General features: G+C 47.4%; 2 protein-coding genes and 1 pseudogene across 3 annotated transcripts; 1 reads left to right on the plus strand and 2 right to left on the minus strand.

The window, feature by feature from the left end:
- Positions 1–286: 286 nt before the first annotated feature.
- LOC123099022 (uncharacterized) lies at positions 287–789 on the plus strand. Its single transcript, XM_044521131.1, has one exon. The coding sequence runs from the start codon at positions 407–409 to the stop codon at positions 662–664; it is 258 nt and encodes an 85-aa protein (XP_044377066.1). The 5' UTR covers positions 287–406; the 3' UTR covers positions 665–789.
- A 433-nt stretch (positions 790–1222) lies between these two features.
- On the minus strand, positions 1223–3562 carry LOC123099019 (uncharacterized). 2 transcript variants are annotated; one of them, XM_044521129.1, is made up of 4 exons: positions 3131–3562; positions 2743–3028; positions 1886–2563; positions 1223–1815 (listed from the first exon to the last, which is right to left on the minus strand). In XM_044521129.1, the coding sequence occupies exons 1-4, from the start codon at positions 3391–3393 to the stop codon at positions 1480–1482; spliced, it is 1563 nt and encodes a 520-aa protein (XP_044377064.1). In that variant the 5' UTR covers positions 3394–3562; the 3' UTR covers positions 1223–1479. The 2 variants fall into 2 exon arrangements, with proteins under 2 accessions (XP_044377064.1, XP_044377063.1); XM_044521128.1 differs by having other exon boundaries at positions 2743–3034; positions 3131–3559.
- A 4632-nt stretch (positions 3563–8194) lies between these two features.
- LOC123097147 (uncharacterized) lies at positions 8195–10175 on the minus strand (annotated as a pseudogene).
- Between the last annotated feature and the right edge of the window lie 15152 nt (positions 10176–25327).

A 25327-nucleotide genomic window follows, 5' to 3' on the forward strand; every position in this document is an offset into this window, starting at 1 on the left:
AATAAAAAATCCTGCATATAAAAAGGAAAATGAAATCCCTTGCATAATGGTAAAAATTGTACTACCAGCACGTTAATGTAGGGAAAAAAATAGCACGGCGCCATTAATTTCCTAGGCGGATCTGGATAATAATGGTGGAATTAGCGAGCGGTTCGTGATGCCACGTGCGTCCACAGCGGCCGTGCGATGCCGGATCCAACGGCTGGGAATCGCTCCGCGCCAAAATAGGATATATCCAAAAACATTCCCGTTCCGGCGTCGTCCACACGGGGTGTCCTGATCCGATCCAAAGTGTCCTGTATAAATGAAACGGCTACGAGAAATCTCTCGCTGACTCTGTCTCTCGCCACGATCCAAACCCTAACGCGAACGACCGGATCGACAGATCGAGCGAGGCAGGGTCGGGATGATGGAGGCGCCGTCGCTGGAGCACCGGGTGCCGGCGGAGGAGCGGCACCGGATCGAGCGGGTGGCGCGGTTCGTGGCGCGGGACCGGGACGGGGACCTGGCGGAGGCGCTGCTGCTGCGGCTGCTGCGGATCACGCGCAACGGCCGGCGATGGGGGTTCCTGGCCAACGACCACCCGCTCCACCCCTACTACCTCCAGCAGAAGGTCTCCGAGCAGTGCCGCATCCTCCGCCCCCGCCACGCCGCCGACCGCTGATCCTCCGCCCTCCTCCGTGCCGGGCGATCGCTTGGCATGCCGGCGCGCGCATGCATCTTGCCGTCTCTGCTCTGTTGTTAATTTTTTCTTTCTTGTTTCGTCGTCGCATCACATATTTTTTTTTGTAGGATCGTAGTGTGTGATTAATGACGTGCCGTTGTTGTGAGATCGGCTGAGGATTCAAAGGAGGCAGCCGCGGATTCTAATAAGAAATAAGAAACTGTAATAGGCCAGATGATTTCTTTTTTGGATAAGATTGATGATTGATTATGTGCTTAACTGTTTCCGAAAAAAAAGTGTGCTAACTTCGACTGGCTCTCTATGCTGGGAAAGGCTGGGATAATGTCAGTGGCCTGGGCTCCAAGCTTCACTGGGGTTTGCCTGAGCCCAGTTTCAATTTTTTTTTAATTTTTTTTGAGATGCTGAATTCTGTTTCTGCCTTTGCTAGTCCCCTTTTTGTCTTTGCAAATTGGATTAACATGACATAATGCGGTTTAATTTTTGTGTGTTCAATTATTATGTTCTATAATACCTCCAACATTGCTTGGTTGAGATGCATTTGCAGTCTTACTGACCAACATGCCGTACGGCTTCGCGGCGGTTCCGTCTTCCATCCGAAGGAGAAACCACCACGAACAGAAGTTCCCCTGCATTCAGGCAACTGATAAGTTTTTCAAGCAGACTGGACAGACAGATCATTACAGGAGAGCAAGGCACCATCCGACCACCACTGTCAAATTACAGGACAGACAGAACACACTGCTACCACCACCAGGCACCAGAACTTACTCAACAGCGGCAAAACGATTGCACGACTACCAAAGGCCAGTAGATAATTGACGAAATTCGAGGGTGATGCTACATTTGCTGACAAGATTGTATTCAGCAGCGGTGCACGAATCTTCCAAAATTTTGATACCGTAGAACAATTCATGACGAAGACCTGCTGGAATGGGCACCTGATCGTTGATCCTGCGCTTGACGGTGGCAATGGTGTCGAATCTCGAAACCTCCACGGTTATGATCTTACCTGCAGGGAACTCCACAGAGATCTGCATTTTTTGCAGGGAGGAGTGTTCCTCCAGCCTGTTATTGAACACGTCGGTCAGCGGTGTCCTCGAGGTAAGCATGGCTTGCAGCAGCTCAACAGCCTGCAAGACAACAAATTAAATCTGGATCTAGCAATTGTTCTGCACAATTCTAGGCTTCTAGCTACCTTACCTCTGGTTTCCCGATGGTGATCTCCATCTCGACAACGTTAGCCTTGTCTCTCCTGCACCAGTGCTTCGTCACGGACATCCCGGAGGCCTGGTGCATCAGTAGATCATCGCTCACCACATAGTTTCGGTCTTCGACCAGGTCAAGACAGCAGCCAGCACACCAGCTATATGATACCAGACCGTTGTAGTTTTCCGGTTCCTCTTGGTGTTCTTTGGGAGTGGCGCACTTAGGGCGAACGCTGAATGGGCTAAGGGGTGGATTCAGCAGCGTCTCAGTGGACTTGCCACCTGTTATGAAGCCTGCTGCGTCGAGTCCGACGACGCTGTTGTACAGATTGTCGAAGCCACCACCATTGCCCAGAGGAGAGGTGACGCCATTATCACGCATGTTCTTGATCACACAGCCCAGTGGGTAAGCCAAGAAACCGAGGAGCAGATCAACAAACTCATGCTTGCATTCAGCATACATCACCTTTTTCTCCTGCCCGTCATAGAAAAGCTTGATCTTGCACTCTAGTGGAGCATGAGGTCCCGAATCTTCATTGGGAGCTACTACGACTTTCTTGTTGATGCTCGGTTTCACAGGGGCAAGAGCATCCTGATCACCAGATCCCATGGGCAGAAAAATATCGGTGAATATCGTATCCGACGACAGAGAAGCCTTCAGCATGGCTACAACCTAAAATAAGGATCCAAGTTAGCGGAGGAAACGAATTGATGAGTGAACGGCCCTTTTTCTTTTCAAAAAGGAAAGTTTCACCCCCGGCCTCTGCATCATACGATGCACACAACTAAAGTTCAAAGCACGCAAAAATTACAACGAAAAAAGAGAGCGGAGCTCGAAATAAGCAGTGCTACCTCCGTCCAGCCGACGCACACCTCCAGCTCCTCAAAGTCAGGGAGGATCGCACCAGGGCCGAAGTTGCGAGCCAGCAACTGCATGGTCCTGGTGGATGCTGGCATGATTGTCAAGTCATCGCTGATCATAAACTGTTCTTTACACCTCACGAACATCACAGACCCAGAGCTCACTTTGTTGTAGACATGCACAAGTCTAGCCATGACTTGCCAACACCTGCAGTAATCGCCATCTACCTGTAGGTTCGGCTGGTTCTTGACAAACGCATCATGAGAATTCCAGAAACTGCTCCTGAGGATGGCACGGTAAGATGTACAAATTTTAACAAAATCAAGAATTCAAGGTCAAGAAAATGAATTAACAAGATCATCATGTACTAATTCGTACCCTCCAAACTCATGGGCGGTCGAAGGCGTGAGAAGCATGTCATGGCAGGCCTCAACCTTAAGCAGCCTACCTCCCGTGAGGCGGTTGACGCTGTCGCAGAGGTTGAAGAGGCATCCCGGTGATGTCGCCGCACAGAACTGGATTGCGGAGAGCGGGAGCGTGAGGAAGGAGAGGAGGACGTCGACGAAGTCGGAGCCGGCGTCAGCGAACAGCACGCGGTTGCGCGACCTGTCCACGGCGAGCTTGATCTTGATGGAGTCCATAGGTGCAGACTATTCGTACAAGTTCAGAGGACACCCGTCCAAGAACGACGCAATGGATTTGCAGGTGGTCGAAATCTGTGGAGACTTTGGATTTGGGTGTTGGGGATCGTAGATGGTACAGTAAAGCAGAGGGGCCAATTTGGAGGCTTTTGTCCCCAATTCCAGTGCTCCTTTACTCCGAGCGAGTGCGACTTTACTCCGAGCGAGTGCGATTACACTGAGGCTCCTTTACTCTTTATCCTTTACTGCTTTTCACTATTTTTGCTCTACTGTATGGTTTAGTCCATCGACAGCTATATCTTCACTTATTCACATATCACTACTATGAAAAACCTTATACACAAAACTTTAACAGTAGCGCTTGTTAAAAAAGGCGCTAGTGCTAAGTAGCAGTAGCGCGTGCAGGATAAACGCGTTACAGATACAAACATAGCAGTAGCGCGCCTCCCTTTAACCATGCTACTACTAAAATTCTCACTACTAACACTAGTAGAAAAAGGGGCTTTCGTTCGGGTCTGGCCAGCCCATTAGTCCCGGTTCTGTCACGAACCGGGACCAATGGAGGCATTTGTCCCGGTTCGAGAGCCCAGGGGGCCGGCAGGGGCCTCGTGGGCATTGGTCCCGGTTCGTCTGGGCCCATTTGTCCCGGTTCTTGGCATGAACCGGGACCAACGGGCCTCGCTCCTGGCCCACAACCATTGGTCCCGGTTCGTGGCAGGAGGAGGGCCTTTAGTCCCGGTTCCATCCACGAACCGGGACAAATGAGTTGCCTATATATATATACCCCATCGCCGGCAAGCAGAGCACTCCACGGTGCTCTGTTTTTTGCTGGCCGGCGAGGGGGAGGGCATTGGGTGCTCTAGCTCACCTCCTATGCACATGAGGTGTTCGATGAAATGCCCGAGCCACACTAGTTAAGCTTTCTCCTCTCGAAGCTCAACCTCTGAGCTCCATTTTTCCCGAGATTTGTCTAGGTTTATATTAGCGGTCTGTCACGTCCCGTCCCCGTCTTCACCGCCGTCGATCGCCCGCGCCGATCTCGTCGCCGGGACCACCGTGGTCACCCTCTTGTTCTTATCTTCTTTCTGAAGAAAAAAATTCTTACTTTACATTGATACTTGTCTAATTTTCTTACTTTTGACGCACATAATTATATATAATGCACGCAGATGAACCGGCAATAGATGTACGGTGACAGACACACCTCCGAGTACATTAAGGGCGTGCATAATTTTCTCGAAGTGGCTGAGGCAAACAAGCACTTAGGAAATTTCCCCCCACCTCCCATTCTCCTCTCGACGCCGACGCCGCCAGGCTACTGCTGCGCCGCCCTTCCCCGAGCCTGCACGCTCCCCCAGTGAGCTTCGCCGCCCCCCAGTGAGCTCTGCCCCCTCTTCCCCTGCCCTACGCCGCCACCCCTGCCCTGCGCTGCCGCCGCCACCGCCGCTGCCCCTGCGCGCTGCCGCCCCCGCACCCCAGTGAGCTCCGCTGCCCTTCCCCCTGCGCCGCCGCCCCTGCCCTGCGCTGCTACCGCCGCCGCCCTGCCCTGCAAGTTGCCGCCGCCACCGCCCCTGCCCCTACGCGTTGCCGCCGCCGCCCCTGCCCCTGCTTCCTAGAAATTTTTAGGTTCATATAATTTTTTTCTTTAATTTTTTTCATATATATAGATGGATGGATTGATGTATTTATATATATGGATGGATGGATGGATTGATGTGTATAGATTTTTTTATGTACATATGCAAAGAAAAAGGTCTATTTTTTGGTGATATGTATGTTCATATGCTCATTTAAGAAAATGTTCATATGTTACATTTAAGAAAAAAAAGTAAATGTATGTATGTTCATATGCAAAGAATGTGCAAAGAATTATTTTTGGATGAAATGAGATGAGATGAGATGTGTTTTGTGTAGACGAGATGAGATGTTTGTGGAATTTTTTTTGTTCATAGAATTTACTAAGTTAAAACTCATATTGAAATTGTGTATGATCAAAGTCTTTTATGTATATGTTCATATTTAGAAGAAAAAGAAGAGGAAAAAGAAGAAGAAAATGAAGAGGAAAAAGAAGGGAAAAAGAAGGAAAAAAAGAGGAGAAGAAGGAATAGAGGAGGAGGAGAAGAAAATTATTCTATTTTTTCTTCTTCTCCTCTATTCCTTCTTCTTCTCTTCTTTTTTTTTCTTTTTTTTTCTTTCTTCTTTTCCTTCTTCTTCCTCTTCTTATTTTTAGTAAGTACTACTTTATTTTATTTATAGTAAGTGCTTAATTAGTAGTTGAAATAGTTGATTTAATAAAACTACTTTATTTTACTATATATAGAAATAGTTTATTTTTAGTAAGTACTACTTTATTTTATTTATAGTAAGTGCTTAGTAGTTGAACTAGTTGATTTAATAAAACTACTTTATTTTACTATATATAGAAATAGTTTATTTTTAGTAAGTACTACTTTATTTTATTTATAGTAATTAAGTGCTTAGTAGTAGTTGAACTAGTTAATTTAAGAAAACTACTTTATTTTACTATATATAGAAGTAGTTTATTTTTAGCAAGAAAATTAATAGAACTAGTTTATTTTACTATATATGGTCGTCTGTGTTAGGGTTAGACGGGACAGGGTACCTAAGGCGGTAGCAATGCCGCCAGGTGTTGTGGTGGGCCCTCCTACGCTTGTGGAAGCGTGGTGGCAGGCGCAGGCAGCCGGCACGTGGCTCCGGGGTGTGCCCCCCCCCTCACGGGCGTCGCCGCCGCCGTGTCACAGAGGGGGAAACAGCCACGTCGGGCCGAAACGGAGGGAATCTTGGGGTGGGTTGGGCCGGGACGGTGTTCGAGGGTGTAGCTATGGGCTGGGCTATGACAACCCAGTGAAAAGGTCCACCGGTCAAACCCCGTCCGGTGAAAGTGAAAGGGCTAGATCCGGCGGTCGTCTGTGTCAGGGTTAGGCGGGACGGGGTACCTAGGGGGTAGCAATGCCGCCAGGTGTTGCGGTGGGCCCTCCTACGCTTGTGGAAGCGTGGTGGCAGGCGCAGGTAGCCGGCACGCGGCTTTGGGGTGTGCTCCCCCTCACGGGCGTCGTTGCCGCCGTGCCACGTTGGGGGGGAGGGAAACGACCACGTCGGGCCGACACGAAGGGTGGTGTTGGGCATGGGGCCCAAGGAGCACGGTCGGGAGGCGCTTCTGGATGATGTGATCACTCCTTCTATCTCCTACACACAGCTTCGAGCTACGGACCCGAGCTTGAGCCAGCGCACGAGCACGCCCTTGACCAGTTCGCAGTCACACTCCCTCTTTGCTGAGCGGCAATCTGTAAGTATTTTCCCTCTTATCTTCATTGCTCACTTTATTTTTCGCATTGAGATGTTTCGTGAGGTCCATCATGTCATACCGTAGGCCTACATGGAGTACACACGCCAGAAGACCATGGCGTGGCATGCGAGCCTTTTAGCATTTCATGAGCACAACTCTCGCATGATTGCGGTTAGGTTGACCCCTTTCATTTCACTTCTATATTTGCACTTGCATTTCTTCTGACATTCTTGTTTGCTTGGTCAATTAACATGCAGCACGTTGTTGAGTGCATGGCGGCCGGCAGGGTTCCTCAATTGCAACCAGCACCATCTCCTCCACCACAACCAGTGCTGCTTACCTTTGAGGAGTTTCTGGCACACCACCCTGGCCCCTCGCCGGTTAGTACATCAACTATTCACCCAAAGCATACCGTTTATTCAACACAATCATATATCCCCTTAACATGTCTTTTGAACATCCAGGGAACCGGTGGATCTACCGTTGGTGGTGGTGCTGGTCTTGGCACCACTCCGGAGTCACGGAGCCCGATCACTCCGATCCACGGAGGCGGAGGCGGTGGCGGTCTTGGCGGTAGCGCTGCCGCTAGCAGTGACGACCTGGGCTTCGGTGGACTTGGCGGTGACGACCTTGGCGGTGCTCGACGTCCTGGCGCTTAAGCCTTTGGGTGACGGTGGTGGTGATGATAAACTTGTGGTCTTTTATGGTCCTTTAGATGACTTGTGTGCTTCTTTATATGCTATTTCTTGTTTGTGATGATACTTATGCTTTGTGATGATGCTTATGCTTTGTGATGATGCCTATATTGTTGTGACGGTGCCGGATGATACTTATATGTGTTCTGTATGTCTATTTGCATCATATATTTCTGTTGTATATTTGAATTGAATTGAACTGAAAACAAACAGAAAAAAGAAAAAAAAAACAGACAGAAACTATGCCGACGGCAAGGCCGTCGGCATAGGGCTGGCACGAGCTACCAGTGGCGCCACGTGGCACCTATGGCCGTCGACATAGTTTCAAAACTACGCCGACGGCCTAGCTGTCGGCATAGGTGCCACATGGCACCCACTGATAGCTCCTGGGGTAGGGCTATGCCGCTGGCATAAACTACGCCAACGGCATAGCCGTCGGCATAGCCCTGAAGCTACCAAGAGAAGCCACGTGGCATATGTATGCCGTCGGCATAGTTTCAAACTACGCCGACGGCCTGGCCGTCGACATACATATGCTACGTGGCTACTCCTGGTTGGGTAGTACTTGACGGCGGCGCTTGACGGCGGGGTCCGACGACCGAGGCCGTCGGCATAGATGTACGGACGCCGTCGGGTTACGATCTATGCCGACGGCCTCTCGAGGTACGCCGACGCATATTTTGCCGACGGGGGCCGTCGGCATAGGCCTGTCCCGACGGGAATCAGGGCTAGGCCGTCGGCATAGGGGTTGATTCCGGTAGTGAGAGCCAAAACAATCATCACGATTACCGAAAAACAACTACCAGGCTTCGTCGCGACCGGCTGTATAATGTATCACTTCTTGTATAATTCGCAGGTGACGGTACATTCTCTGACGAGGTTGCATTCGGCAACGGTGCATGCGTCTTTCAGATATCTGCTACCATAGACCAACTCATGACGACAACCTGCTGGAATGAACACCTTATCCTTGATCCTGCTCTTGACAGTGGCAATGGTGTCTGCTCGCGCAACCTCCACGGTTATCGTCTTGCCCCTGGGGATCCTAGAGAATATCTGTATCTTCTTCTGGGAGAAATATTCCTCCAGCCTGTCGATGAATATGTCGGTGAGCACCGTCTTAGAAGTAAACACAGCTCGCAGCAGCGCAACTACCTACAATACCACCAAAATTATTAATAGAAACACTAGCAAACTGAATTACCAATTGTTAGTTCTGCAATACTACTCCCTCCGTCCGGAAATACTCCATTTCTAAGACAAGTATTTTCAGACGGAGGGAGTAGTTCACATGCTAGACTACCTCGGGCTTCCTGATGGAAATGTCCATCTCCAGTACCATATCCTTGTTTCTCCCGCACCAATGCTTCATCAGAGACATGGCAGATGCCTGATGTATAAGTAGATCATCGCCTACGACGTACTCCCTCTGTCCCATAATGTAAGGCGTTTTTTGACACTCTACACTAGTGTCAAAAAACGCCTTACATTATGGGACAGAGGGAGTACCTTCCATCTTCAACAAGCTCAGGATGGCAGCAAAAACATGCTAACTCTGGCATCGTGTCCTTCCGACACTGGCAATCTAGCGCCCGACACACGAGGTTGCTCAAAGCATCGAACGGTCTGACGCTTGGATTCAGCAACTTGGTCCTGGTGAGAGCACCTGTTAAGCACCCAGCCTCGTCGAGATCGGTAACACTTTTATAGAGATTGTTGAGGCACCTGCCAAGATGGGGAGTGCTAGCCCCTGTGTTCTTGATAACAGAGCTGATAGGGTAAGCCAGGAAACCGAGGAGCAGGTTGGCGAAGTCATGGTTGCATTCTGCATACATGACCTTCTTTTCGTCGGTGTGATAGAAGATCTTTATCTTGCTTTCTGGTGCAGAGCCTGCGGAGTATTGATCGGACGGTAGCGTTTTCTGATTGAAGATGATCTGTTTCACAGAAGCACCAGCAGCCTGATGATAGTCAGTTTCCTTTGGTAGTATGCATCAATAAGTACTGTATCTGAAGAAAGGGAGGCGTTGAACATGAATAAAACCTACACCAAAAACAAGTACAGACTATTAGAAAAAAAGTTGATTCTACTCTGATCCTAGCTTAGCAACGTTGTACTAAATCGATGATCTTATAGTCTCCCAGCTGACGCTCACTTGGACCTCCTCAAAGCCATGGGCGATCCCATCGGAACCGAACGCTTGAGGCAGCGACTGCAGGCTGCTGGTGGATGCCGGTTTGATCGTCATGGCATCACTGATAACAAACCGTTCTTTGCGGCTTACAAACGTCTCTGTGCTGCCTGCTTGGTTGTAGACATTCAGGAGTCTGGCCATGAGTATGCAACATTTGGAGCCCTTGATAAGGACTTCATTGCAGCAACTGTTGGCTGACTTGCAGAGCCTGACAATGGTATTTTGTCAGGTAAATCGTACCTGAAAGAGTACTCTATCTGAAAGCACACTTAGATCATAGTAGCATATACTCCAAGAGGATATGTATATGTATACGTACTCGAACTCGTCGGTGTGAGTGGGCATGAGAAGCATGCCATGACAGGCCTCAACCTTGAGCAGCCTGAGGTCCCTGAGGCGGTCGACGCTGGCGCAGAGGTTGGAGAGGCATCCTGGCGATGTCGCGCCTGCCAAGCAGGACTGGACGGCGGAGAGCGGCAGTGTGAGGAAGGTGAGGAGGACATCGACGAAGTCGGAGCCCGCGTCGGCGAACAGCACGCGGTTCCGGGACCTGTCCACGGCGAGGTTGATCTTGATGGAGGCCATAGTCAAGGTGGAGTACAGGTGGCCCACGGCGTGTTTTAACTTTTATTATAAGTACCGGAGAGGAAGAAAAAGCGTAACGCACGGGGAACTTGAGCAAAATAAAGCGTGATGCCTTGTAACTTTGGAGTGGTACTACTAATTTTAGGACAGGATATATGTCGGAACGTTCGATCTGGAGAAACTAACGAACTCGTCAGATTTGAGGCTACCCGTCGAGACGTTCGCTATCGATTCGATCGATGGAAACAATTTTGGCCGAATTCACTGTTCTGACATTGTTAGAATTGTACTCTTTTTAGATTGAAAAGGTCAAATCCACCGCTACTTAAAAAGGTCAAATCCACCGTTAATTTTTTTAAATAATACATTTTTTATTAAATTACAGAAATAATACGTCGAAATTATTATTTTCAAAAATAATACACCGTCGGCCCGCTGCAGGCCGACTGGGCCTAATCGGCCCACAGCAAGCCGATCGGCTAGCAGCAGGCCGACTGCAGGCCCGGCTGGCACGCGGCGGCCTGTGGTTGGTCGGGCCACGTCGCGCGAGGGGGAGGGAGTGGGCTGTCGGCTTGTGCGCCCCTGTCGGCCTACCGCCCGCCGATCGGCCAGCTGCTGGCCGACAGGGTGCTGTACCTGACGCGCTGGCCGGCCCGGCCTTATCCTCCCCTTCCTCCATTCTTCTTCTCGCCTTGCTCGTTTCTTCTGTGTTCTTCCCTTCTCCTCTCTCTACAGAAAAATGGCACCCATTTATACACCTAAATGAGCAAGATTTTCGTGATTTTGGCACCGTGAATGGGTTCAACTCATTTAGGGCAGCCAAAAGAGGTGTCGATCTACTGATGGGGTAGCTCGTGGTGGTCGTGGTGAGATTTTGGTGGAGGTGGTGGTGGTGAAGTTGGGGCAGTGTGGTGGTGGTGAAGTTGGGGTAGTGTGGTGGAGGTGAAGCTGTTGTTCGTCGTTCTTCGTTGGAGCCGGAGCACCGGCAGTTTTTCGTTCGTCGTTCGTCGTTCGTCGTTCTTCGTTCGCACGCACGCTTCAAGGGTATATTTCAGCCCACATTTTATTTTTCGTAGGTGCTCCGGTAGTATACGTAAATATTGTTATTTGCCCCGGTAGTATACGTAAATATTTGTGTGCGATTATTGTTATTTGCCCCGGTAGTATACGTAAATATTCTTCGTTCGCACGCACGCTTCGTTCGATGTGAAATTAAATTTGTGTGCGATTATTGTTATTTGCCCCGATAGTATACGTAAATATTTGTAGTTGCTACGGCAAATATTCGTAATATAGTTGTAGGTGTGTGAATTGTATTAGTTGTTAGTGGGGATAATAAGTTGTTGCTTAATACTTGACACGTACACAGGTGCATGATAAGAAGTTGGAAACATGAATAAAAAGTTCGAAAGAAGAGACAAGTTTTTTTTAAAGAGTTCGGGTGGGCATGTGCATAGCATGTCAGTGTGATGGAAATTTAACAAGCAAACAAAAAATGGGTGCTGATTATTCTTAAAAAACGTTAAAGAGTTCGGGTCGGCAAGTTAAAAAACGTTTCAGTCCGTATCCGATGCCACACTGTTTTTTTTAAACTGCCACGCTGTAGTTTAACCCATAACAAGCAATAGCACCCCGCTAATGCCTCAACGTGGGCCTACTAACAAAAAAACTTTGGATAAAAACTTCTTTGCAAGGAAGAATTTTACATGATCGTAGAAAAAAGACGCATGCCTTTTTCTAAATTATTCTTAAAATAGATTAAAATAAAAAATACATCAACATGGGCCATATAATTCAAATAAACTGAATTATCATATTTGTCGGTTATATTATTATTATTATTTGAGGCCTATTTATTATTAGTAAACATGGGCCTATTTATTATATTATTATTAAAACAAGAGTCAAGCAACTCATCATAATCGTCCACATAGATTAAATTATATTGATCGTGAAATTTACTATGGTCCTGGTAATATATAGACATGTCTAATACTTGTATTTCGTTGTTGAAACAAAATAGGTGAGTCGAGATGTCCGATGTAGTGAAGTTGAGATTTTACTATGGTCCTGGTACTGTCCAAACAAATGAGTTGGGAGCAGATCTGAGTGAATTTACTCACATAGAGGTGGCAATGAGCGCACCACAAACATGGTCTGTTAGTCAGTTGAAAGAATGGATTGCGGCAAGTTTAGGCCTTGATACTGAAACACACACCGTCGGTGTTCATGCATTGTGGACACGGTCAAGTTCAAAAATTTACTTTTATTTGAGGCCAATAGAGGGAGACTCCGATTGGGTCCGGTGGTTACAAGGTTGTGAACGAAGGGGATGCAATCCTGTTGCTTTAGTGCTTCTCGTCGTGAAGGAGGTCACTGCACATGAAGGCGAGGGTGGCTACGACGGACAGAGCAGTCAGGTAGAAGGAGGAAATGCTTATGGTTACGAACAAGGACAGAGCAGTCAGGTAGAAGGAGGAAATGCTTATGGTTATGAACCAGGGCAGAGTAGTCAGGTAGAAGGAGGAAATGCCGATGGTGATTACAATGGCGAGGTGGACGCTGACGAGGTAGATGGGCACATGCAGAACCAGATGGAAGAAGAAGACACCGATGTTGAAAGGGGTCATGCCGATGATTCTGACGAGTCAGATGAAGAAGAAAATGCAGAGGAGGTCCCGAATCCTGCATGGTGGAATCATGACTTATCATCTGCAATGACCTTGAATGATGGACATGATTCAGCCTGGCAATATCACCAGAACAATATTGCGACGGGTGCTATGTATCCGAACATGCAAGCCCTGAAGGATGCAATAATTAATTGGGCAATGTCCACGCAAAGGGTTTTCACAGCTCAGGTGTCCAGTCAGAAATTCCTGACAATGGTATGCAAGAACGCAGATTGTCCCGCCAGGGTGCACGGCTTTCTCCCTAAGTATGGCACAAGTTGGGTGATAAGTGACTTAGTTAATCACACTTGTCTTATTCCCTGCATCCCTCAAGATCATGCCAACCTTTCATCCACGCTTATTGCTCGATTGTTTTACGATGAGATAGTGCAGGGCAAAGCTATGGAAGTGAAGGCAGTCTAGACAAAAGTCTTCGCCAGGTTCAAGTACAGAATTTCTTATGGCAAGGCTTGGAGGGCTAAGCATGCAGCGCTTGAGAGGAGATTTGGTTCTTATTTTGATGCATATGAATCTGTTGTCCACCTCCTCCACACCCTGCAGCAGCGGAATCCAGGCACCTATATCGATATCCAAGACATGTTCATGCCAGAGTTCCCAACTGTGAGGGTGTTGCATCGTCTCTTCTTCTCTTTCGGTGTATGCATCGAAGCTTTCAGGCATTGCCGACCGGTGATATGTGTTGACGGTTCTTTTCTCACAGGCAAGTACAAGGGTCAGATCCTGACAGCCATAGGTCAAGACGGCCAAAATCAAGTCGTCCCACTGGCATTTGCTTTTGTGGAGAGTGAGAACATTGAAAGTTGGACATGGTTCTTCAGGCAGTTGAAAATATCAGTTGTGAAGGAGAAGCCCAATGTGTGCATCCTTCATGACAGGCATGCAGGTATACTCAGTGCGATAAGGACACTGACACACCCAGGCCCTGAGGAACAAGTTCCATGGTAGGACTTGCAGAGCCGTTGGTGCATGCGCCATCTCGGAGCTAATTTCTTCTCGCAGTTTAGAAATAAGAACCTGATGAATCTGTTCAAAAAACTCAGCAAGCAGAACCAATTATGGAAGTACAATTTGATACGCGACAGACTTAATGTGTGCACGCAGAGACACGTGAGAGACAGGAAAGCTGCAAGAGATGCAGCGGTGAGGGCACATGTTGAAGCAGTAGCTGCACAGTTGGCAACAGGAACAGCGGCCGTGGAGGAGGAGGCTGTTGGGCTATGTGACCTGCCAGGCTTTGACCCACCTGGTACTAGGAGAAGGCTCGGGAGGTCGATTAAAACCGTCGAGCAGTGGATAGAGCATGAGCCTCTGGAGAGGTGGTCTTTGCTACATGACACACATGGAGCAAGGTACGGTGTCATGACAACGAACCTCGCGGAAACATACAACTTTGTCCTCAGAGGAAACCGGGCATTGCCACTTACAGCCATCGTTGAGGGTATTTTCTATGGCACCGTCAAGTATTTCAGATACAGACGTCAAATAGCAGAGCAGCATATCTTGAACAACCCAAATACACGGTACTGTGAAAGAGTCACGAAGTACATGGACAACAAGATGCAAAAAGCTAGGTCACACACTGTAGTCGCCATCGGTAATCAAGAAAGAAGGTTTGAGGTCCGCTTAGCCAACAACAAATTCGGATGTGCAAATGAGTTGAGGACGCATGAGGTGAAAATTGGCAATGAAGCCTGGCCAACGTGTGAGTGCACATGCAATAAACCGAAATTGCTTCACCTACCTTGCTCACATGTACTTGCTGCTTGCGGGCAGCTTGGAATGGACGCAATATCGTTTGTGTCTTCATATTTTCTGAAAGAGGTTGTCCTCAATACCTGGACAGGTGAGCTGATGGGTTTTCGATCAATGGGTAATTTCAACAGCGTCAACCCCGCCGAAAGGCGTTACATTCCAAACCCAGAGCATATGCGTACAAGTAGAGGCAGACGGCAGTGTCAGCGCATCCGAAATGATATGGATGAATCTGAAGCAGGAGGTCCGACTAGGCAATGCATTCTATGCAATGAATTTGGCCATAGGGACACTAATTGTCCCACTTTCGTCACTGGGCGTGGACGAGGCAACCGGGGAAGAAGAGGAGGTAGAGGCAGTAGAGGAGTAAGGGCGAGAGGAAGAAGCTAAGCTAGCACTAGTTTGTTCTGAATTTGTATTAAGTGTGGTGTGGCACTATGTTCTGAATTTGTATTGAGTGTGCCACTATGTTCTGAATTTTTATTAAGTGTGGCACTATGTTCTGAATTTTTATTAAGTGTGGCACTATGTTCTGAATTTTTATTAAGTGTGGCACTATGTTCTGAATTTTTATTAAGTGTGGCACTATGTTCTGAATTTTTATTAAGTGTGGCACTATGTTCTGAATTTTTATTAAGTGTGGCACTATGTTCTGAATTTTTATTAAGTGTGGCACTATGTTCTGAATTTTGTATGTGCAGGAATGTCGGGATTGTGGTTGCTGAATGGGGACATTGATAGGGGTCATCGTGCTGCGATATGGTTTGAGCGCAAGCTTGAGCCTCTGATCACTCGCACTCCTAAGGAAAACTGGAAGATACACTCAGGATGGCTTCAGCGGTACGTGCTTTATTAATTTGCACATTGACATGCATATTAATGGTTGAAATGGGAGACACTAACTGAAAAGTTCTCTGATGAAGGTTGAAATGGGCCGGCCTTTTACCTTTCACGCGTCTGGTTGAGTCTATCCCGGGTGAGAAACGCCTCGCCATCGATGGGTCTTTGCTGAGCTGCTTAGTGGACCGTTGGAGGCCAGAGACCCACACGTTTCACTTCAGATGGGGAGACATGGCTCCTACGCTGGAGGATGTGTCACTTTTGCTCGGACTACCGTTGGCAGGTCATGCCTTAGGACCGTTGGACGCACCGGCTGGTTGGGAGCGAGCTCTTACAGAACGTTTTCATGGTGTTTTTCCGGATGCTCCGGATCCGGTATGGGAGCATCACGGACCTAAGTATGAGTGGTTGCTAAAATTTCCGGGTAATTTCCCCTACCTAGTATCTACAAGTTATCGTGCATAAAGTTTTACAGAAAATAATTGCGGCTTACTAAAACTTTCTCTTCGCTTAATGCAGATCCAGAACTTCCGGGCGCCGTTGACTGCGGAACAGATCACTCGGAGCCTGGAGGCCTACTTACTGTGGCTTTTCGGCAAGGTGATGTTCACGGAAAACCATGTCACCACTATTAGCGCCCTCTACATCCCTATGGCACTCGAGATAGCGAGCGCTCAGACGGCGGATCAGATCAGATAGAGGAGTTGGGGTTCGGCGGTCTTAGCGGCTACATACCGAGGTATGTGCAACGGTTGCCAGCTTACATCGAGAAAGCCAGCCCTTCTTGGATGCCCTCTATTCCTACAGCTGTGGTCGTGCGAGAGGTTCTCTATAGGGTGACCAGATGTACGTGTTCATGAGCGTATAGACGCCATGTTTGATGTTGACGGCATCGACATGCCTACTTTCGGTCTGTGTTGGACTTGTCGCGAGGTATGCACCGTGTTGTAGTTTAATGCAACTTTTTCTGCACAAGAGATAGTTCGATGCTAGCGGCTACTAACTTTTCTTCTCTGCAGAGACGCTTTGCTAGTGATCAGACCAGGAAGGCATACACAGCATTCAACGAGCAGTTCGATGCGTACACCGGGGTCATCGGCAGCCCTACACGGAAGCAGCCATACAAGCGAGATACCCTACTGGTATGTCTGTGCTATGCACAAGGGACCGAGATTACTGGATGACAAAATATAAGATCATCTTCGATGTCTTCGTCGAGGAGATGGCACAACAGAGGGTTATGAGGCAATTTGGTCTTCTGCAGTTGGAGCTACCTCCCCCTATAGAGAACCCGGTGCCAGCACACATCCACAGGTATTAACCAGTTTTTCAATGTTGCATTATCTTTCATAGTAATCCATTCGAAGCTTTAGGTAATTGTTGAACACACACCACAATTTTAGGACGACAAGGAAGGGCATGAACAGGACAACTGCTGACTGGCTAGTTAGACTAGAGCCGTATGTTATAGAATGGGAGACAGCAAACACAAATCTATGGCACGAGAATCACAATTTCGATCTCGATGAATTCAATCTCTATTTGCGACGCTACATGACCGGAACACGGTTACGCATTGTTGAGTACTCCCACCCAGAGGAGATACCGGATCCTACTCCGTCGGATATGTACCCGAGCTATGATACTTCGGGCTCTAGGCAGTACGCGGTAAGATATATTTTCTTTACATAATGTTGTCACATACTTTGACGTGCAAGAGACAGACATTATTAATCGTCATGGAAATTTGCAGGCTACCTTGACACGCGAACTCTACGACGACGTGACCACCTTTGGACGATCACTATCGTCTGGACCTCTTCTTCAGCATCGTCCAGTGGTACAGCCCTTCTTGGAAAGAATTCAGCATAAGATACGGACTGTGTACGAGGCTATCACGTGCACCCGGAGAACCGATGTTGTTCAGCACCAGCAGGAGCAGCCGCGTCACTCCATGCACCGACATCAACCACGTCCACGTCTAGCACATCAGCCGACAACCAGGCCACCCCGTCCTGACCAACCTGGCAGTTTTACGTGGCACCCGCAGCACTATGGTCCCACGTCGAGCTTCGTGTTTTCTCCACAGCCACAGCAACACGGTCCCTCGTCGAGCTTCATGTTTTCTCCACAGCCACAGCAGCACGGTCCCTCGTCGAGCTTCATGTTTTCTCCACAGCCACAGCAGCACGGTCCCTCGTCCAGTTTCGTGTTTGAGCCAGAGCAGACGTCACACCCAGCAGGTATGTGTCTTCATATTTATTGTTTTCAATATTAATTGACGCGACCTCATTCTTCATGATGAAACGTTCCATCGCGTAGGAGCCTATGGATATCAGGCGTCTATGTCGGCATCACATGATACGTGGGGGAGTGATCAACATCCCGAGGACAACATACAGGCTCAGATGTCGCAGCACACCCAGTGGATGAACATGTTTTCGACTCCTCCACCAGGCCCGACACAGGATACACAGCATGACCAGGGAGAGTCTGAGATTCCTCCTCGTCACGTTAGGGCACCCGACAGGTTGGGATGGTCCCCGATTCCAGATCCACCTCCCCGCCAGGCCAGACGTCGTCACTGACGCTCCTATCTATCAGTAGAGACATTACCATCTATTTCTGTGTGAGACTTATGTCTATTCTATGTATGAGACAAATGACTATGTACTTATGTACGAGACATATGCCTACTCTATTTTAGTACTCTGTTATCGGAACTACAAGATCATATTTAGATAGAACATAATATTCATACAACGAGACATTACAAATAACTAGATAGAACTACATCTAAATTAAATGGCACGTAACTGAACTCACAACATACAGCATAAAAACTACATGAAGTCATCATCGTCATCCTCGATCGATGCAGAAACCTTGCCCTTCGATGATGAAGAACCCTTTCCCGCCATATGTTCGCGCCAACTTTTTCCCGCCACCCGTTTCCCGCCACCCCTTTCCCGCCTTACCGCAGTCGTTCTTTACCGCCATTTTCTCCTCTCTACCTATAAAACCCCCTTCAGACGGAGCTGGATAAGCATTGCAGTGTGGTGGTGGTGAAGTTGGGGCAGTGTGGTGGAGGTGAAGCTGTTGTTCGTCGTTCTTCGTTGGAGCCGGAGCACCGGCAGTTTGGTGGCCGCCGTTCGTCGTTCTTCGTTCGCACGCACGCTTCAAGGGTATATTTCAGCCCAGATTTTATTTTTCGTAGGTGCTCCGGTAGTATTTGTTAATATATTTAGATGTCAACTAATTAGTTGTGTAAAAATGTGTAGTTGCTCCGGTAATAATCCGTCCTATATGTGGATGTCAAGTATTTAGGAGCGTCAGTATATGTAGTAGTCCAGAAAAAAGGTCCGTAATATAGGCAGTCCAGTCAAATATATTAATCTGTCAATATTTGTAGTTGCTACGGCAAATATTCGTAATATACTTGTAGGTGGGTGAATTGTATTAGTTGCTCCGTTAATATTCTGTAATATATATAGCTTGGTAATATATAGACATGTCTAATATTTGTTAGTGGGGATATTAAGGGGTAGGTTAGGTACTCAATGCGATTTGTGTGTTGCAGATGGCTAAGGGTACTCAGTGGGTGCTTAGCCCTATTGTTCATGTCAAGGCTTTTCTCCAACTGTTGTGCAAGTTAGTGAAGTGGACCTCACTTTTGATTGGTTGAAGACTAAATTCATGTTGAAGCAAGGGTTGAAGGAAGACGATTTTGTGTACTACGTCAGCAGGAAGCAGTCAGATGGCCCTGGGGAAAGAAAATTGATTGACATAACTGATGATGGCAAGATTCAAGAAATGCTGAGCGAATGGGAATGGAAAAGGGTTGTTGAGTTGCATTGCTACAGGAAACCGAGTTATATGTGATGAATTTGTCATTCGAGATCTGCCTCCCCGCCAGGCCAGACGTCGTCACTAACGCTCCTATCTATCAGTAGAGACATTACCATCTATTTCTGTGTGAGACTTATGTCTATTCTATGTATGAGACAAATGACTATGTACTTATGTACGAGACATATGCCTACTCTATTTTAGTACTCTGTTATCGGAACTACAAGATCATATTTAGATAGAACATAATATTCATACAACGAGACATTACAAATAACTAGATAGAACTACATCTAAATTAAATGGCACGTAACTGAACTCACAACATACAGCATAAAAACTACATGAAGTCATCATCGTCATCCTCGATCGATGCAGAAACCTTGCCCTTCGATGATGAAGAACCCTTTCCCGCCATATGTTCGCGCCAACTTTTTCCCGCCACCCGTTTCCCGCCACCCCTTTCCCGCCTTACCGCAGTCGTTCTTTACCGCCATTTTCTCCTCTCTACCTATAAAACCCCCTTCAGACGGAGCTGGATAAGCATTGCAGTGTGGTGGTGGTGAAGTTGGGGCAGTGTGGTGGAGGTGAAGCTGTTGTTCGTCGTTCTTCGTTGGAGCCGGAGCACCGGCAGTTTGGTGGCCGCCGTTCGTCGTTCTTCGTTCGCACGCACGCTTCAAGGGTATATTTCAGCCCAGATTTTATTTTTCGTAGGTGCTCCGGTAGTATTTGTTAATATATTTAGATGTCAACTAATTAGTTGTGTAAAAATGTGTAGTTGCTCCGGTAATAATCCGTCCTATATGTGGATGTCAAGTATTTAGGAGCGTCAGTATATGTAGTAGTCCAGAAAAAAGGTCCGTAATATAGGCAGTCCAGTCAAATATATTAATCTGTCAATATTTGTAGTTGCTACGGCAAATATTCGTAATATACTTGTAGGTGGGTGAATTGTATTAGTTGCTCCGTTAATATTCTGTAATATATATAGCTTGGTAATATATAGACATGTCTAATATTTGTTAGTGGGGATATTAAGGGGTAGGTTAGGTACTCAATGCGATTTGTGTGTTGCAGATGGCTAAGGGTACTCAGTGGGTGCTTAGCCCTATTGTTCATGTCAAGGCTTTTCTCCAACTGTTGTGCAAGTTAGTGAAGTGGACCTCACTTTTGATTGGTTGAAGACTAAATTCATGTTGAAGCAAGGGTTGAAGGAAGACGATTTTGTGTACTACGTCAGCAGGAAGCAGTCAGATGGCCCTGGGGAAAGAAAATTGATTGACATAACTGATGATGGCAAGATTCAAGAAATGCTGAGCGAATGGGAATGGAAAAGGGTTGTTGAGTTGCATTGCTACAGGAAACCGAGTTATATGTGATGAATTTGTCATTGGAGATCTGCCTCCCCGCCAGGCCAGACGTCGTCACTGACGCTCCTATCTATCAGTAGAGACATTACCATCTATTTCTGTGTGAGACTTATGTCTATTCTATGTATGAGACAAATGACTATGTACTTATGTACGAGACATATGCCTACTCTATTTTAGTACTCTGTTATCGGAACTACAAGATCATATTTAGATAGAACATAATATTCATACAACGAGACATTACAAATAACTAGATAGAACTACATCTAAATTAAATGGCACGTAACTGAACTCACAACATACAGCATAAAAACTACATGAAGTCATCATCGTCATCCTCGATCGATGCAGAACTCTTGCCCTTCGACGATGAAGAACTCTTGCCCTTCGACGATGCAGAAACCTTGCCCTTCGATGATGAAGAACTCTTGCCCTTCGACGATGCAGAACCCAGAAGCGGCGGCATGAAGATATCATCTTCGTCCTCGCTCTCCTCAGTCCATAAACATGGATTATTTGCTGCAATCCTTCTGAAAGTTTCACTCTTCGGCACCACTACCTTCTTCCACCTGTCATGCAACCTAAGAAGTTCTTTACGTACCTCCTCATAGGTCCTTTCAGGCCACCCAGACCTACGTAATTGGTGAGCCAACTCATTCATTATGGTGTCACTACCGGTGAGTTCGTCCCATGGAACTATCCTATTATCCATCCTGAAATCGGTAGCTAGCCCCAGAAGAGTCCTGCTCATCCCAGGGTGAAAACTACGATCGAAAGGATAATGGGACATCTCAACTACACTACACTGCAATGCTTATCCACCTCCGTCTGAAGGGGGTTTTATAGTTAGACAGGAGAAAATGGCGGGAAAGCGAGCTCCAGTATGGCGGAAAATGGGTGGCGGGAAACGGGTGGCGAGAAAGGGTTGGCGGGAAATGGGTGGCGGAAAACGGGTGGCGGGAAAGGGTTGACGGGAAATGGGTGGCGGGAAACGGGTGGCGGGAAACGGGTGGCGGGAAATGGGTGGCGGGAAAGGGTTGTGCGGAATACGTCAGAGTTTTAAAAAAAATCAGCGATCATTTGGAAAAAAAATGCTGGCATGCACCAGTCGGCCCACAGCAAGCCTAGTCGGCGCACTGCAGGCCGACTGGACCCTGTCGGCCAACTGCAGGTCGACTGGGCCTGATCTGGTCGCCGACAGCCCAATCGGCCAGCAGCAAGCTGTTGGGCCACCAGTCGGCCTGCTGTGGGCTGACTGGGCTCAGTCGGCCTGCAGCGGGCCGACGGTGTATTATTTTTGAAAATTCTTTTGTCAGCGTAATATTTCTGTAATTTAAAAAAAAATAGCAAATCCACCGGCGTTGCTGGCCTAGCCTCGCTGGCGTCGTTTGCTTACGTGGCGGCTAGCAACGCCAAACCCAGCAACGTCAGGATCCTGGGCATCTCTTGCTTGAATATAGTGGTCATGTTGTAGTGCGTTCGACCGGATTTCACTCACATGCATGATGAGTAAAGTACATGTATGTTAATTACGAAGCGGAGTCATCTACGTATGTAGGTGCATGATGAGTAACCTATATGTATTCGTACTTGGCGCTGTCGTGAGATCACGCATGCAGGAGAAGGGCGTCTGAGCCTGGTTCAACAATCAACTAGGCTGTCGTCATGAACGTAGCCAAAATCGAGGGCATCTTCTTTAATGTGCCAAAACTTTTGTTTTTAGCATGCCAAAACTGTTAAGTGCTAACTATTTTTATCACATACAAACTATTATTTTAAATACATCCTTGAAGGTGTAATTTTACTTTTATTTTTCATAGGAGTGTGTTGATAATACATCGGAAAAAATGAATCATAATATATATATGGATGGTGATATTTGGCACATGTGTGCCGGACAGCTAAAATATTAGGATGAATCACTCTTCCTTCACGTGCATTCCTTTCTCTAATTACACGAGTGCACTAGAGGACAAAAATAACTGATGTCATTTTAAATTCTTCGTATTTAAAAAATTCAAAATGTTTTGTAGTTCAAACCATCAGTCTAATGCGAAAACCGTTTTCATATGGTACATTCATGCCAATGAGACCTTCAAACTAGATCCCGTGTCAGTATGTTCCGACGATTTTTTTGGGTCAAAAAACATAAGTTAGAGCAACTCTAGCAGACTCCGCATCACGCCGGCCCGCAAAACGCGTTTGCAGTTCGCGCAAAACGGCTTTTGCGGGCCGGCGCGGGCTGGCACAGATGCAGGCCCCATATAATGGACCCGTAAAAAAGCATATTCGCGGAATATGCTTTTTTACGGGTCGGCCTCTGCGGGTTCTGATCTGGCGCAGCACCTCCCGGCCCGCAAAACTTAGATTTGCAACTTAAATTGATCTAGCATAATGCTTTTCTTTGCTTTTGCAACAACACTAGATACAAAAGATATCACCAAATCTTGGCTAGAATAGCAAAACCAAAGAAAACAAGAACCACAAGTATGCATTTAAGAAGATTTCCAACTTCCATAACTGCTCCCACTAGTTGAAGCAATATCTTCTCCATGCACTCATTGTTGATTTGCGGATTCTTGATCTTGCTTTCTTCATTCTTCATCTTTGGTTCCAAAGAAGTAGACGTTGCTTCCCCTCTAGTTGCACATGCAGCCACATCATTGCCTTCGATTTTACTAAGGAGTGCACTAACATCTATTAAGTTTCTTTCTATCAACAAATCAATGTATTGGCCTTCCCAAAACTAAAATGAGCATCCATTGTCCTACACAAAACATTGAGCAAGCTCGAAGTGAGCTGCCGCAATTGAACTAAAGAATGAGCTATGGAACGAGCTACCACAAGTGCACGTACCCCGTCGTTTTCGCATTTGTAGAACACCCATCTGGGGTGCTTCGGCGTGCCCGAAGTGAGCCGCAGCACTTGGCACGGGTAGTCGTCGCACTCTATGAGCGGCATCGGTGGGCCACAAAGACGATGCGAGAGCGCCGAGCCCGGTGGACGGCCGGACGAGTCCATGCCCGCAAACCGTCGGCGGCGGCGGGCGGACGAACCCGTGCCTGCATGCGGCGATGCGCCCTTGCCTGGGGTGCGGGAGAGGCTCCCCGACCAGTCCATCGCCTGGGGCAGCAACCGGCGGCCGGAAAAAGACAAATCCGGCGGCCCGCGATGAAGTGCCGCAGATCTGCAAATCTGGCGGGCCGCCGACGCAGGGGGGAAGGGAGGGGAGGCCTCGTGCGCGTGGCGGCCTTCCGGCGTGCTCCTGCCGGCTGCTGTCGCCGGAATCTTGGGCGGCGGCCGGCGGCGGCGCGCGGGTGGAGAGGAGAGGTGGTTGGTGGGAGAAAGCGCGGGATGAAATGTCCCCCACCAACCGCTTCCGCTTATATGCAGGGCACCGAAGCCGCGAGGGGGAAACCCGTGTTTTCCCGGGTTGCGGTCGGGATTTTGCCGCGCCCCCTAAAATTTTTTGCGGCCGGGGCGGAATGCGGGGTCTGATCGGGCTGGTTTTTCCGTCCCGCCCCGCATTTTGGCGGTTATTTTGCGGGTCGGAGCGGGATGCGGGGTCTGCTAGAGTTGCTCTTACCACCCCTGTGATATGCAAGTTACCGTGCTATTTTCACATAAGTTACCAGGAGCATTAAAATTGTTCTCCCACCCTTCTCCACATGCACAAGCATGTATGAACTAGAGGACAAAAATAGCTGATGTCATCCTAGATTCTCTTTATTCCGAAAATTCAAAATGGTTTGTAACTCAAATCGTTGGTCCGATGCACAAATCGTTTTCGTATAAAAAATTTGTCGCGACGAGATCTTCAAAATTAGATCCCATGCTGGTACATTTCTACGCCTTTCTTTGGGGTCAAAAGTTACCACACATGGGCTATATAAGTTACTACGCCTGTGTTATGCAAGTTATCGTGTTATTTTCACATAAGTTACCGGAGTTATGTTTTTCAACTAATTTTTTCCTCCTTGGTCAAAGGTACAAGTTATGCAGTATGATCAGAATCATATTCATATTGTTTGCATATTAGAAATAAAATCGTCCCATGCATGTATGATCCGATATGATTTTGTCCGTTTCGGTCTGAATCCGTGGTACGATAAAATCCACGTAAAAATATGGTAAATGATATGAGAAAGGCGTTATCCGGTCCGATCCTATCCGTTTACAACCAAGATCAAATGGGCGCTTTTATTGGCTGGCCCACTTGACAACTGGCAAAACAACACGTAGGCGCAGCATATGAGATAGCCCATATGCGGCACCTTAAGCGCAGAATAGGATTTGGCCCTGAAATGTTAGCCTTTTTCTTGGCAGTGGAATTCAACTGTGTCCGCTAGTTGGCCTACCAGCGCGTGGGAGAACGGACTAGGCCCGGTTGACTATTTTTATAGAAAAAAAATCAAAAAAATCTGATATAGAAAAAATACAAGGAAGCATGAATTTAAAACTCGCCGTGCTCTAAATTATAAAAATTGTTATGATGTATTACATGAAACTAGCCAAAATTCATCAAGTGGCAAAACATATAAAGAAGTGACACAAATGGGATGATACATGTAACTGGTAAAAATTTATGAATTTTTAGACATGTGACATGGAAAAATTCACACATTTTCGTAATGGGAACACGGCA

The sequence above is a fragment of the Triticum aestivum genome, chromosome 4D, assembly GCF_018294505.1.
Source record: "Triticum aestivum cultivar Chinese Spring chromosome 4D, IWGSC CS RefSeq v2.1, whole genome shotgun sequence".
In the NCBI taxonomy this organism is placed as follows: Eukaryota; Viridiplantae; Streptophyta; class Magnoliopsida; order Poales; family Poaceae; genus Triticum; species Triticum aestivum.

Excerpts from the sequence above, each read along its gene's own strand:
- LOC123099022 (XM_044521131.1), top strand. The coding sequence starts at position 407 with ATGATGGAGGCGCCGTCGCTGGAGCACCGGGTGCCGGCGGAGGAGCGG.
- LOC123099019 (XM_044521128.1), bottom strand. The coding sequence starts at position 3,393 with ATGGACTCCATCAAGATCAAGCTCGCCGTGGACAGGTCGCGCAACCGC. Across the intron at positions 3,035-3,130 it reads ACCGCCCATGAGTTTGGAGG|GAGCAGTTTCTGGAATTCTC; the intron begins GTACGAATTAGT and ends TGCCATCCTCAG. Across the intron at positions 1,816-1,885 it reads TCACCATCGGGAAACCAGAG|GCTGTTGAGCTGCTGCAAGC; the intron begins GTAAGGTAGCTA and ends GTTGTCTTGCAG.